We start from the raw sequence: 13056 nt of genomic DNA, 5'->3' as shown, positions 1-13056 counted from the left end.
AATCTGGTTTTTTTAGTGGATGGCTGTTCAGACTTGTCTCTCTGAGGTGGTCAAAATGATCATTCCTTAAAAAAACAGACCAAGTGCCAGTGTACGTCTGCGGAACAAAATCCCGGCCTTCCTGCAGACGGGAAAAAATTACTGCTGGCTTGGGTTTCGCTCCTAAGATGCTAAATAAAACGGTTGAAGAGGCCGGCAGCTCTGGCTTAGGTGGTTTGCTTGAAACGGGGCCCGTGTCGGTGAGGATCGGCACAGTGGAGATGATACACCGCCATAAAGTCAGAGGTGGCTGAAGTGGGGTTGTCCATCCCTGTCCTGGGAGCAAGCCTCGCTGCGTTTTCTCTCCAGCTGGGGCAAAACCGCAGCCATACTCCCAGACAGAAAACCGGACCTTAGGCTAAACTTCGAATTGCATTGCCGTCATCCCCCAAAATTCGTTTTACAAGCTGAAACCACCTCACCCGACACAGGAACCGTGCTGCCGGGGGGAACCTTCCCGCTGCCGCCGGTGTAAAAGCCACGCTTCTTCTGCTTGCAGGTATTCGCCCTCAAATCATGAACGGCCCCATGCACCCCCGGCCCCTCGTGGCACTGCTGGACGGGAGGGACTGTACGGTGGAGATGCCCATTTTGAAGGACTTGGCGACGGTTGCATTCTGTGACGCACAATCAACTCAGGAGATTCACGAGAAGGTAACGTGAACTGCGAGGGTGCGGGTGGGCCGGGCTGGGGGACGGTGTGCTCTGGCCTTCCTCTTCCAGTTCTTCTTGAGCAAAAAGCGTACAAAGCTGCGTCGATCAGCAGATAACATCGACAGAAGTCGCTGCAGATTAAAATTCATCGAGGCTGGTTTAGAAGCCAGATGTTCTTTTGGAAAAAAAAGAGTCACCTTATCTCTTCACATCAGGTTTTTTTACATCAGTATTATGAACGTTTCTCATTTTTTTTGAAGTTTGCTTGCTCAGTGCAGCAGTAAGAGAACTCTGCACCTCCCCAGGGTGCGGCGCAGTTGCTCTGGCTTTGCTAACACCATCCCGTGCTGCAGCTGATGGGCTGCTCGTTTCTCCCAGCTCATTTCTCCCCAGCAGTGAGCGAGCGAGGTTTGGGCAGCGTGCAGACAGATCCGTGCAGTATTCTGCTTGGAAGCTCAACTACTTGTAAATACTGCTTTTAAAATTATTCTTTGTGCACATTTAGATAACTCAAAGGAGGTTTGAAGTGATCAGAAATCACTTCCAGGATCTGGGAAAGAGAACTACAAATAGCATCAGTGCTGATCTTTGCAGTGCTTCAAATATTAAATGTGGGGGAAGGAGAACAGAGATCTTTTATAAGACTTTGATAGATGATAGGTGAGCCAATCTTGGAGAATTTGGATCGGTTTGGGGTTTCCGGAGCACTGAGGTAGCTTATGGTCCACAGCGATGAAGGTTTGAATCTCCATTGAAGGGGAAAGAGTACAGCCTTATGTGACTGTACAGCCTCACACAAATCTTTTTAGGTACTCTTGAAAACATACAGGAAAGGTTAATGTGAACAGTATGACAGATATTTGTACTTCCAGTGTACAAAAGAAGGTCAAGGAGTTATAAGTAAGTGACACACAGTTGTGTTCAAAAACAATAGATACTGCTCTAAAACCGAATTCCTGTTTAAAAGTAGAATTACTGCTGGTTGAAAGCAGAAGGATTAGCAGATAGCCACCTGGAAAAGGGTCCAGGTGAGCGACTGGCTCAGTTTTCCTCTGCCTTGTCTCCCCAGATGTAACATCATAATTTTCAGATATCCATCCCGTCTGTTCCCAAAGGGAATAGCCTCGGTGTCGGTGGGTCACACCCCTGATGGTTTTGGTGACACCTGGAAGTGTTGGCTTGCACCGTGCCTGGGTCAGACAGTAGGCCAGCAGTAAAAATGTACAATTTACTGTGTAATATTCCTGGTTCAGGAGCTGCAGGTGTCCCCTCCAGGTGTCCTGGTGGCTCCTGACATCTCTGTTCTGTTCCAGGTATTAAATGAAGCTGTTGGGGCGATGATGTACCACACCATCACGCTGACTCGAGAAGATCTAGAGAAGTTCAAGGCCTTACGGGTCATTGTTCGAATAGGCAGTGGCTACGACAACATTGACATCAAAGCCGCGGGGGAGCTTGGTAGGTCTCAGCTCTGCACCCCATTCCCTCCCACATCCCTCCGAGTCTTTAAAATCAGCACAAGTACCTGCTGCTTCCCACAGGATCGTGCTGGCAAAGTGGAGTTGCAGGCAGGACCTCCCAAATGGGGTTGATTCAGCCCCTAAAATTACAGGTGCAGTTTACATTTTTTGCACGTAGAGAATATTATGACAAGAAAACTTGACCATGACGTAAATGAAATGGTGCAGTTTTAGAAGGCAGCTTTTAGGCTCATACTGTGTTAAAACTGCCCCATCCGAGTCCCTTGCTCCCGCACTGTCCCTAGTTCCAGATGCCCCCTTGTACCAACAGATATTTGTATGGCTGTTCTATTTCTGGCACAGGACAGTTGACCTAGCTTCAGAAAAATTGGAGGAAGTGTGTTTTATTATATTTTGTTAAGCAAGATTAGTCTTTTGCTCTGATCTGGTTCTTGGAGTCATGCCCACACCGCTGGGAAGGTGACGTGTCGGATGGTGGAGCAGGAATTGTGTGTTGGGTTGTTGCCACCTCCTTTGCCATCTCATCAAAGGTGCTTCAGGAACTTGAAAAAGCCATTTACTGTGGGTACATGTCACATGGACTGCCAAAATACGGAGGTTCACATTGTCAGAAAGGAGCCCCTACGTCCAGCTATGGGATTTTTCTGCACGGCTGGGTTTGGGGGGGTGCGTGTAGCCTGCATTGCGTGGCTGTCAGATGGTGCTGGGGCCACCCAATTTCTGTACTGGTTTGGGTGGTCACAGAGACCTTTGGGTGCACACCCCCCCATGCGAGAGCTTAATTGTATCCATTATTTTAGCAGCTGAGTTGTTACAAACGCTTTTGATCATCTGATCCCAAGATTCAGTCTATCAAGCAGTCCTACAATAGTGTTTAGGATATCTTGTATTACAGGTTATCTCTGGGGAAGTGAAGAATAACGGCCATTTCACGTGAGCTGTTTTACAAAGATAATTGCGATAAGAGAGTTTCAAATAGTCATTCCTAAAAAAGCAATTCTCAATATAGTGAATTATTTTTTTTCGAGAGGAGAACAGTGTCTTCTCAATGTAATGGTTTCTTCATGTTTTTAACTCTTATTGTTATTATCCATTATAACAATGTTCTGAGGCTTTGAACATCAAGAAAGGAAAAATATAACGAATAAAGTAATGGGATACTGCAGTATAATCCTTCTTTTTATACTTGGCAAATTGGGTGGCCAAATGATGTGGTTTCGAGTAGAAAATGTAATGACTACCCACAAATGTAGCGTAAAGTTTAATTGGTATTGCTTTCCATAAGGTAGTTTTTAAACTGTGCAGTCAATAAATGACCAGTGTCTAAAAGCGTGCCTGGCTGCACGCTAGCGGCCGCCTGCACCTTGCTGGCTGGGCTGGTGGGACCAGTTTCGACCCACCAGAAAATACCCCCAGGAGAAGATGCTGGTGTTGAACCATCCGCCGTGGGTATTTAACCCTCCCGGTGCCGGCAGCTCCTGCTCTTGGGGGCACAAGAGTAAATAACAGAGCTCATGGGGACCGGAGCATCGTGTCCCTGTCACCTGAAAGGGAGAGGAGGCGGACAGTGTTTTCAGGGGTTGGCTGGTGGTGGGTTTTTTCACCCTGTAGGGTCAGTCAGTTTTTCTCCCAGTTTCTGTAGGTCTTTCAAACAGCCACAGGGTGGAAAGTGGTTTTAAAAACAGATAGGCAGCTCCTGGGAGTAGGGATATTGGCAGGGGGATGGGAAAGAGATTTTTGATTTTGAATCAGTGCCCCTTACAGTGGAAGGGGATTTTCTGAATATCTTATTCTGTCTTTATCTCCTACTTTTTCATGGTTTCTACTCAAAGGCCCCAGTCCAGTAAAGCACTTAAATACACATCCATCTTTAAATGTGTGTTTAAATCGCATTGAATCTGGTGGGATATAAGCATGTGCTTAACTGCTCTGCTGAATAGACGTGAAATTAAGCACACCCTTACACATGTTACTGAGCCTGGACGGGGCAATGATCGGTGAGGCATTTTCAGTGAACTTAATACTTGCAGCTCCGAGTGGGGACGCCACAAAATAAACCTTTTGTGGCAAAGGAACAAAAGGTCTGTTATCGAGACCCGCGCCAGGACGGGCGGGTGTGCGGTGGCGGTGCTGGGGCGGGAGAGCTGCTCCGGCTTGGCTGTGCCCTCTGCACTTCCCAAATTTTGGGAAAGCCTCCAAATTTTGTGGCAGGAGCGATTGGTTCCTTCTGCAGGAGTGTGGGTGGTGGGTGGAGGCTGTGCTGATGGTATGCATGCCGTGGTGGTGGCAGTCACCCCAAGCCTTGCCGTGGGGTGTTTTGAGTCGACTGTTTGGTGCTTGTTGGTGGAAGGGGAAGCTGGCCCTGCCACGCTGACCTGGTGCACCATCCTGCTCAAGTGCACCAAATCGTTGCTCCCTAAATAATTCAATGGTTGAACAGTCTTACTGTGGAAAAGGAGTGACTTCTGCCAGCGCGATTTAAGTTGCTTTGAAGGGCGATGAAACTAAACAAGAATAAGTCTTTCTATTGCAAACCAAACCTTTGCTGCTGGAATTACTCCTGCGCAGCTATTGCACTTGAACTCTGCACTTGTCCTTGCTCCAGAGAGACGCTGGGGCATAGAGGACCCCTGAGCATTACCAATCATGATAGTTTTTTTTCAGGCTGCTGTACCTAAACCATGCACGTCCTTGGAAAACATTACTCCAAATCCTTAAAAAAAATGATGGGTGATGTGAGGGTGAAGGGCCGGGAGCCCCTCTGCTTTGCCGTGGGGCGAGCGGCCGGGGCTGCCCCCCTGAGCCACGGTTGTGCTTTGTGGTGTTGCCTCTGCAGGGATCGCCGTCTGCAACATCCCCTCGGCCGCCGTGGAGGAGACGGCCGACTCCACCGTCTGCCACGTCCTCAACCTCTACCGACGAAACACGTGGCTTTACCAGGCGCTGCGGGAAGGCACGCGGGTGCAGAGCGTGGAGCAGATCCGGGAGGTGGCCTCCGGTGCCGCCCGCATCAGGGGGGAAACGCTCGGCCTCATCGGCTTCGGTACGTTAACGAAGGGCGGGCAGCCTGCGAACGGTGCGTTCAGCACCGCCGGCCCGGTGTTCAGCCTCTGAGGAAGACTCGGCATCACTTCACTGCCCCGGGAAGGACCTAAAATGAGCATTGTCAAAAGCAGAACCACCACGGTGGATCGGTGTGAAGTAGGGAGAACATTTTACGCTGATTTTTGGGGGGGAAAGAGCTGTATTTTGTGAGCCTTGGCTGAGTCCTTGGAGGAGTGCTGGTGAAACCCGGCAGCGCCCCAAGAGGGACCACTCCTGGGAGTGCTGCCATCTTCTCCCAAAAAACCCCATCCCTGAGCCACAGCTACACCAACCCGGCTCTTCCTGAGCCATTCTGCCCTGCGCGGTGGCAGGGCTGTGTAAAACAAAGTTTGTCTTTAGTTCACCCATAGCTAGAGAGAGCTTCATCAGCAGCAGTAGCTTCAGCACTTCTGCTGAAAGCCCTCTTTCTTTGACATCCCTTTTGGGAGCAAAGTCCAGCCAGCATAAGATGGTTCAGGCAGCAGAAACTCACCCAGCGCTTCATGGCCAGACTCATACACAGTGAGAAAAACTTGAGCAGAGGAGATTTTGGTGAGGTCCCGGTTTAGGGAGCTATTCTGGCTGCGTTATGGGGCCTGTGCCCTCCAGCAGCTGGAGGGCGGCTGCCATCGAGGCAGCACCAACTGGGAGCCAGACCACAAATGTTGCAGCAGTATTTCCACTTGCTTTCTGTGCAGTAGCCATTCTCCCCATTTGCTTCTTGCTGTTGTCTTGCAAAGCCCTAGGGTAATTAGTGCAAAAAGCTGGCATATGAGCATGTTTAAATGGGGAAACTGAGGCAAGGCAGGTGGGTGAGGTTAGAGCAGGAGATCTGGGTTAGCCCTGGTCTGTCTGGCAGGGACAGGGTGAGGGGGGCCGCGTGTGCCCGGCCATGTGCTCGCAGCCGGACCTCCGTCCATGCAGGCATCCAGCTGATGTCCCCTGGTCAACCAGGCATCTCTGGGGCACCAGGACAGCACCAGGAGTGTACATGCATGGGGGGGACATTGTGGTGCACCACTAACCAGGCACGTGCTGCGCTGCCGCACCGCTGCTAGCTGGAAAAATTAACAGATAAATGGAGCCTGCGCAGCCCTCGTGGTGGGGACGGGCAGGGGGGTCTCCAACACCACCACAGACATCCTTGCCCAGCACAGTGGCTGTAGTAGCCCTTTGCTTCCAAGCCACAACAGTTGTCTTTATCATGCCCAATTAACCAGCCGTTCAGCGAGAGGCTGAAAAACCTATCAATCACACACAAGTTGCCTAAAGAAGGCGGCGTTTTTTTCTTTCCTTTTTTGGCTTTTCTTGGTAGGCACAGCACCGCAGAGGATTGTTGCTCTGCGATGTCCAGAGCTGCACGTCAGTGGGGCCGAGCCGCACATTGTGCCTTCCCCACTAGACCTGCATGGGCATGGATGGTGCCACGTATTCAAATGGCTGTGAGCTGGCAGGTGCCTAACGGCCTCGCTCTTCATTTTGTTTGGTTGGTTTTTTTTTTTAAATTTTAACACAAACATCTCACTAAAGACAAGTACAGCCCTCCCTGTGCAAGGTGGCCTGGATTTGCCTTCCAGCCAGCTTCCCTTTGTGGGCTGTCCTGGAAGCCCAGGAGGTCGCAGGGGACCCCCATGGCAGTCCCCGGGCTAGGCTGGGGGGTCAGGGTATGGGGCAGCTGAGCCACTTGGAGCCGGGGAGGTGGGAATCAGTTAAATTAACTCCTCTCCTTTGCACACAGGTCGCACTGCGCAGGCGGTCGCGGTCCGAGCCAAAGCGTTCGGCTTCAACGTGATATTTTATGACCCGTACCTGCAGGACGGGATAGAGAGATCCCTGGGCGTCCAGCGGGTCTACACGCTCCAGGACCTGCTCTATCAGAGCGATTGTGTCTCGTTGCACTGTAACCTTAACGAACATAACCACCACCTTATCAACGACTTCACGATTAAGCAGGTAATTTATCTTGCACACACGACCAAGGAGAGTGCTTCGCTCTTCAGTGGGCAAACCCCGAGTGTCGGTGCTGGCCGTGGGTCCCTCTGCGGTCACGGCCACAGCGAGCCAGTGCCTCGGTGCCTACGGGCTGCCTCCAGATTAGCTGATTACACCCAACAGCCCGTCTGTCTCCCCACAGCGTTTACCTGGTGCTACCAGGTAAGCAAGCCCTATGCCCGTGGTGCGGAGGCAATGGCGGGAGCAGCTTTTGTTTGCCGGTACCAGCCAGAGCTAGGCTTTCTGTAGAAAACCCACGTGCGCCAGGATGGGGATTGCTGTGGGGTGGGAGCACAGCCAGTCGGCACGAAAAGTGGGGTGCAGTCCCAGGAGGAGGCACCCCGGGGCACCCGCTGCTGCGTCGGGGTGCGGGTAGGACCGGGTCACCACACTGAGCTCGCTCTCATCTCTCTCTTTTCCCGGCCACCGCCAGATGAGGCAGGGAGCGTTCCTGGTGAACACGGCGCGCGGGGGGCTGGTGGACGAGAAGGCCTTAACTCAAGCCCTGAAGGAAGGACGGATACGAGGGGCTGCGCTTGACGTGCACGAGTCTGAACCGTTTAGGTAAAGCTCTGGGTTTTTCTGGGGTTGCCGTCGGTAGCGGCGTGGCCGGGGGTACGCAACAGCCACGCGCCTTGTCGCACAACACCAGCGCTGGGGGACAGACCTGCTGGTTTTGGGAAAAGGTTGCGGCACCTTTGCAGCATCCGTCAGGTGTGGGCTGGCACCGGGGTTACAGGTGTTCAAAGGTACTCTGGGAGCTTAGAACAAGCAATCGGCCTGTGTTTTTAAAAAAAAAAACAAAAACAAAGCACTCACTAGAGCATAAGAACAAATGTACTGTGTGAGTGTTGGGTATTTTTGCCCACAGGCTGCTGCTAGCTGGGAAGGGGTTGGTTATAAGTGAGAGCGCAGCTCCTCTCACTGCACATGGGGGATGGAGGTAGCATGAGTGGTTTGCTTGTGTTTTCAGAAGCAATTTAAAAATTAAAGTGTGCTCCTATAGAGGGGGAACCCCCATGTCCACTCCTTCCCACCCTGGGCTGGGTGACCTGCAGCCTGTCCCTGCATCCCCACGCTGCTGCAGAGACACCCCCAGGCATTTATTCCCACGGGAACGTTACAAACAACCACCCAGTAGGCTGGTTTTTCAGCCCTGTTGGCTCTTCTTTTGGTGCATTTTCAGTTTGTGCCCTGCACTGGAGCCGTGCTTTCTCCCCAGAATTTCCATGGCCATTTTGGGCTGGCAGGATGCTGTCAGGCTCCTTCCAGCCCAGGTGCCGCAGGTAAGGTACTGGGGACTGAGGCTTGCGTACGCAGAGGGCAGGCCACATGCCTTTTGCCATGCATAACATATTTTATTCTTTCTAAACATTGATTAATCTTTCTTTTTTTTCCTCCCTCCTCCCAGTTTTGCTCAAGGCCCGTTGAAAGATGCTCCTAATTTAATTTGTACTCCCCACACCGCTTGGTACAGCGAGCAGGCGTCACTAGAGATGAGAGAAGCTGCTGCTACTGAAATACGGCGTGCGATCACAGGTACCCAGCCCCGCAGAGAAGTTGGGGTTAGCTCATGTGTGCGCCTGGAATGTGAACCAGGAGGGGCAGAGACGGGGCTTCACCCTGCCCATGTCTCAGCAGGAGACTGGGAAAGGGGTCTAACCCTGATTTTCTTCCCAGGAAAAGAGCTGAGAAAGCAAACTTTACTTTTCTGTCGTTTGGGCACATTTGTGGTTGGGTGAGGGGGTTTTGTGGGTTTTGGTGGTTTTTTTAAATCAGTGGCACACTTGTGCAGCATGGCAAAGATTAGTGTCTGTGACTGGGAAGGACAGCGAAGCAATAATTGCTGCCCCTTGTAATGGCGCTAACTCAAAAGATGGTGCTGACCACAGCCGACTGCATGCCAAAACCAAATCCCAAAGCAGTGAAGGCACCTGTGTCCAACTCTTGCTGTAACTGAGCTCGCTCCAAGGTGGTGGTCACGATACTCCAGCAAATGGGTGGTTCTCTTGTCCTAAAAATTGCCCTCCTTGTTAACATGGAAGGCATAGCTTCATGCATGGCTAGCCCCTGCTTTGAAAGCAGTGGGCTCAAGGGAACAGCTTGCCCGAAGGCAGAGAGTTAGGACTGAGGGTAGGAAACTGGCCTCCAACTCTGCACCTCAGGACAGCCAAAACGTCCTTCTGAAACAAGGGATATGGTATTTCTTGGGGATTTTTTCCCCATCCTTTATATTAACAAAGTGAAATGAAAAAATTGTAGCATATTAGAGGGTGATAAAGCTAGGACCTGCCTGACACATACTTACCTTTATTACCAACTCCAGGGCGCATCCCAGAAAGCCTAAGAAACTGCGTGAATAAGGAATTCTTTGTCACAACAGCTCCGTGGTCAGTAATAGATCAGCAAGCAATTCATCCAGAGCTCAATGGTGCCACGTACAGGTAAGCCAGAGAACAGGACCAGCGCAGCGGGTTCCCTGCAGAGTTTTGGGAGTCCAGGTATAAAGTGAGCAGGAAAGCCCAAGTAACAACTTCTGCATTGGCTCACCTGGTGACTGTGAATTCCCCCTCCTTGGGGCTTGATTTAACCTCAGGTTTATAAAACCTCCCGTTTATAAAGCCTTCATTCTGGTGGGCCAGCACTCACTTGTACAGCATCTCTGTAAGTTGCAGGACCCCCCCCCAGACCCGTGAACAAGCAGGACATAACTTCTAAACGGAAGAAGCAATTGCAGATTTGCTCTGCATTTCTGTCCATGCACTGACTGCTGTGGCCCTGGCCCAGCTTTTGGGTTAATGAGCCCAGGTAAAAACTCCAAATATAGGTCCGTAGTCAGGTGGCCTAATTTCCACCTAAATCCCAGAGATTAGGGTTGCTTATTGTTCCACTTTGGACAGCTCAAAGCACGCCAATAGGAGACATTAGGCACGAGGACTCAGCTGGAGCACAGGCAGCCTTCAGCATATCACCGTTACCAAAAATACTCTGAGCTACAAAAAGCACCTGCGGGGCACATCAGGTCACGTTACAGGGCAAAGAGACACAGGAGCACATTCGGCAGCGGAGCCCTTGAGAGGGCAAAGCTCTGAGCAACACGTGTGCTGTGGCCCCGCATGCTCGCAACTGCCTGCGGCTCACAGGCAGCAATCGCTCGCTTTGACCAGCAATACGCGTACGCTGAAACATCCAGCCCTGGTGAAAGCGTCCCCCTTGGTCCTGCTCCGAAGCACGTGGGCAATGCCATTACCCTGAAGACAAACCTTGGCTTCCCAGCTTAACCTCTGCCCCTGCAGGGTGCTTCATCCTTGCTAAGCTCCTCGGGAGCCGCGGCCCCGGTGCCCCCGTAAGCTGGCGGCTGGGGCCAGCTCAGCACCTTTGCGGGCAGGTAAATCCTCCCTTCCCCTCCCGGCTCCCACCTCCGCCTTTCCCTAAGGAAGCAGCAGGGAGGCGCCTGCGGTTGGAGCCCTCAGTCCCCACACGTCCAACAGACCTCCAGAGGGTTTTGGCCTCGTTGCCCCCAGGTTGCATCTTCCCTGCGGACAGCTCAAGAAATGTGCATTTCTCCTCCTTTCTCAAACTCAGTGCCGTTTCTTGGAATACATGTAACTCGCCCCGCTCTTAGAAAGGAAGGCGGACTAGATCCAACCCCATTTTTCAGCTGTGCTCTCTGGTTACACAAAGAGGATGCAGCTCACTTTTCATAGAAGGAAAACTTACAAACTGGGTGTAGGTATTCACACACCAGGATGATTAAGTCAGCATGCTAGTGTTTGGCATTTCGGAGAGCATTCAAGATGATTCCTTACCCAGTTTTTCAAAAGAGAAAGGCTTCCTTACGGTTCAACGACCTGTTAGAAGGTACAGAACAAGACATAGTCCCTGTAGCATAGTGGAGGATGCTTACCCAAGACACAGCAGCATTGGTTTAACATTGAGCTGTCCCTTGTAGTTTAAAAGAAAGACCGAACTCAGCTCTACTGGAGAAGCGGAATCTCTCTGCTGCTCATTTTCTCCATAGCCTCTGCGACGGTGGTTGGGTGATTGGCGCTGTCTGTGGCGAGCTCTGACGTGACAAACCTGCCTCTCTCTGTCCCCTCTCCCAGGTATCCACCTGGGATGGTCAGTGTCGCACCGGGAGGAATACCGGCAGCTATGGAGGGCATCATTCCCGGAGGCATCCCTGTTACTCACAATCTTCCCACAGTGGCACATCCTTCCCAAGCTCCATCTCCTAACCAGCCCACAAAACACGGGGACAACAGGGAACATCCCAACGAGCAATAGCAGATAATTTAAAAATCATTCAATAAACTTAGGACCAAGAGACATTGGAAAAGAAGTTATACATGAACTAAAAAAGAATTTGATACGAAATTTGTAATGTTGATTTTGGACAGACGCATCATTGATGTTCCAGTGTTAACGACAAAGTGATAGCAGTCAAGACTGGGGAGAAGCCCTGAAGAAGTCACCTGCTTACTGAAGTGCTGAAAACTAGGATGTGATACATTAATGATCAACTTCTGTTATTGTGTGTTAAGTTTCCTTCATCTGTGCATCAATCACATGAATAAAAAATAGATTTTTTTTTTCCCCTCAATTCCTTGGGAAGGACAGGGCTTCTGCACCTGTTTTCAAACCATTGCATTAAGCCATCTTTACAGAGTTAACATAGAAATGTTAGAGGAAACCCATTATGTGGCTTCAGCCCTTTCCTTACTCTTGTATCTGGTTACCTCTTCTAACGGGAGGCGTCAGTACTGGCTTAGACTTGGAAGAAAAAAAAAAAAAAAAAAAATCCTTTTTGCAGTCTCACAGGGCCAGTGACACGTAACAGAAGTTCTCCTGCCAGGTTTAAGTTCTAGCCATTCCAGCCGGGATCCGTGGGATGGGGAGGGCAGAAAGGGCTCCTGGCAATGGCCGCTGCCCTCCCAGGCTAATGAAAAAACAAACTGCCAGTCTCTTCTCTGCCCAATACACTGAATAAAGTAGCTGTGCATTCACCTACGCCCTGCAATGATGCAAGAAAAAAAAAAAAAAAGAAAGAAAAAAAGAAGAAAGTATTAAGTTTCACACACTATTTGTACTCAAATATATTTTCTCAGTTTTAAATCTGCAGCTATTTTATCAAGTGGAAAAAGTCTTGAGCTGGAAAGGGTTCAAGAATAATGTTGCATTTCCTTATGTCTCAGGAAACACTTTTTATGGTAACTTGTCAGACTGTCTATGAACAAAACCCACTTTTTTAGACATTGATAAAAGTCTTCTTTTCTTCACGTGATATTTTATACAAGAACACTTCAAAATGTGTTATTAGATGTGACTGATTTTAACAAATCCTATTAGATTTGTATCAGCTAGTTACATGTTATATTCATAGTCTTTTGTGAATCATCGCCTTTTTGTTTTTAAAAAGATGGCCTATTTTGAGCCTTTGTATGGGTACATTCCTGTTTCTGTGACAAAAAAAAAAAAAAATCTTAAGCTGTCCCAAACAGAAAAAAAAAAAAAAACCAATGGCTATCAGAAGTATGTTTTGTTTTAGTGTGTTACCGTTATTGTATTTGTTTATTGTAAAGGTGGACATTTAGCGTTCAGTGCAGTTTTCAATAAAAAGTGATAAAATTTCTATAATTTCTGAAAGGTAAGAGCTCTCGCTGCAATCTGACTAATGCTTCAAGTTGAAGACACTGAGAGTGCACCATAAGGTACAGAAATGTAACTCTGACCACACTGCGCCCTCCTTGGAAACAGAGTAAGATTTCACAGCAGAGAGCAGGTAAGTTTTCCTCGAGTCTGACTT

The 13056-nt window shown here is 49.8% G+C and overlaps 1 protein-coding gene across 7 annotated transcripts in view; it reads left to right on the top strand.

Moving 5' to 3' along the window:
* CTBP2 (C-terminal binding protein 2) overlaps positions 1-12657 on the top strand; it is a 142645-nt gene extending 129988 nt beyond the window's left edge. For all 7 annotated transcript variants that reach the window (XM_052799420.1, XM_052799421.1, XM_052799418.1 and 4 more), the window contains 8 exons: positions 539-693; positions 2007-2151; positions 5011-5217; positions 6997-7211; positions 7684-7814; positions 8662-8789; positions 9577-9694; positions 11357-12657. In XM_052799420.1, the coding sequence (XP_052655380.1) occupies positions 539-693; positions 2007-2151; positions 5011-5217; positions 6997-7211; positions 7684-7814; positions 8662-8789; positions 9577-9694; positions 11357-11537 (1280 nt within the window). In that variant the 3' untranslated portion in view covers positions 11538-12657. The remainder of the gene's footprint in view (positions 1-538; positions 694-2006; positions 2152-5010; positions 5218-6996; positions 7212-7683; positions 7815-8661; positions 8790-9576; positions 9695-11356) is intronic.
* The last annotated feature ends 399 nt before the right edge of the window (positions 12658-13056 follow it).

Source organism: Harpia harpyja, chromosome 10, assembly GCF_026419915.1.
Source record: "Harpia harpyja isolate bHarHar1 chromosome 10, bHarHar1 primary haplotype, whole genome shotgun sequence".
Taxonomy (NCBI): Eukaryota; Metazoa; Chordata; class Aves; order Accipitriformes; family Accipitridae; genus Harpia; species Harpia harpyja.
The sequence above is the reverse complement of the archived record's forward strand: the minus strand, read 5'-3'. Positions and strand labels throughout refer to the sequence as shown.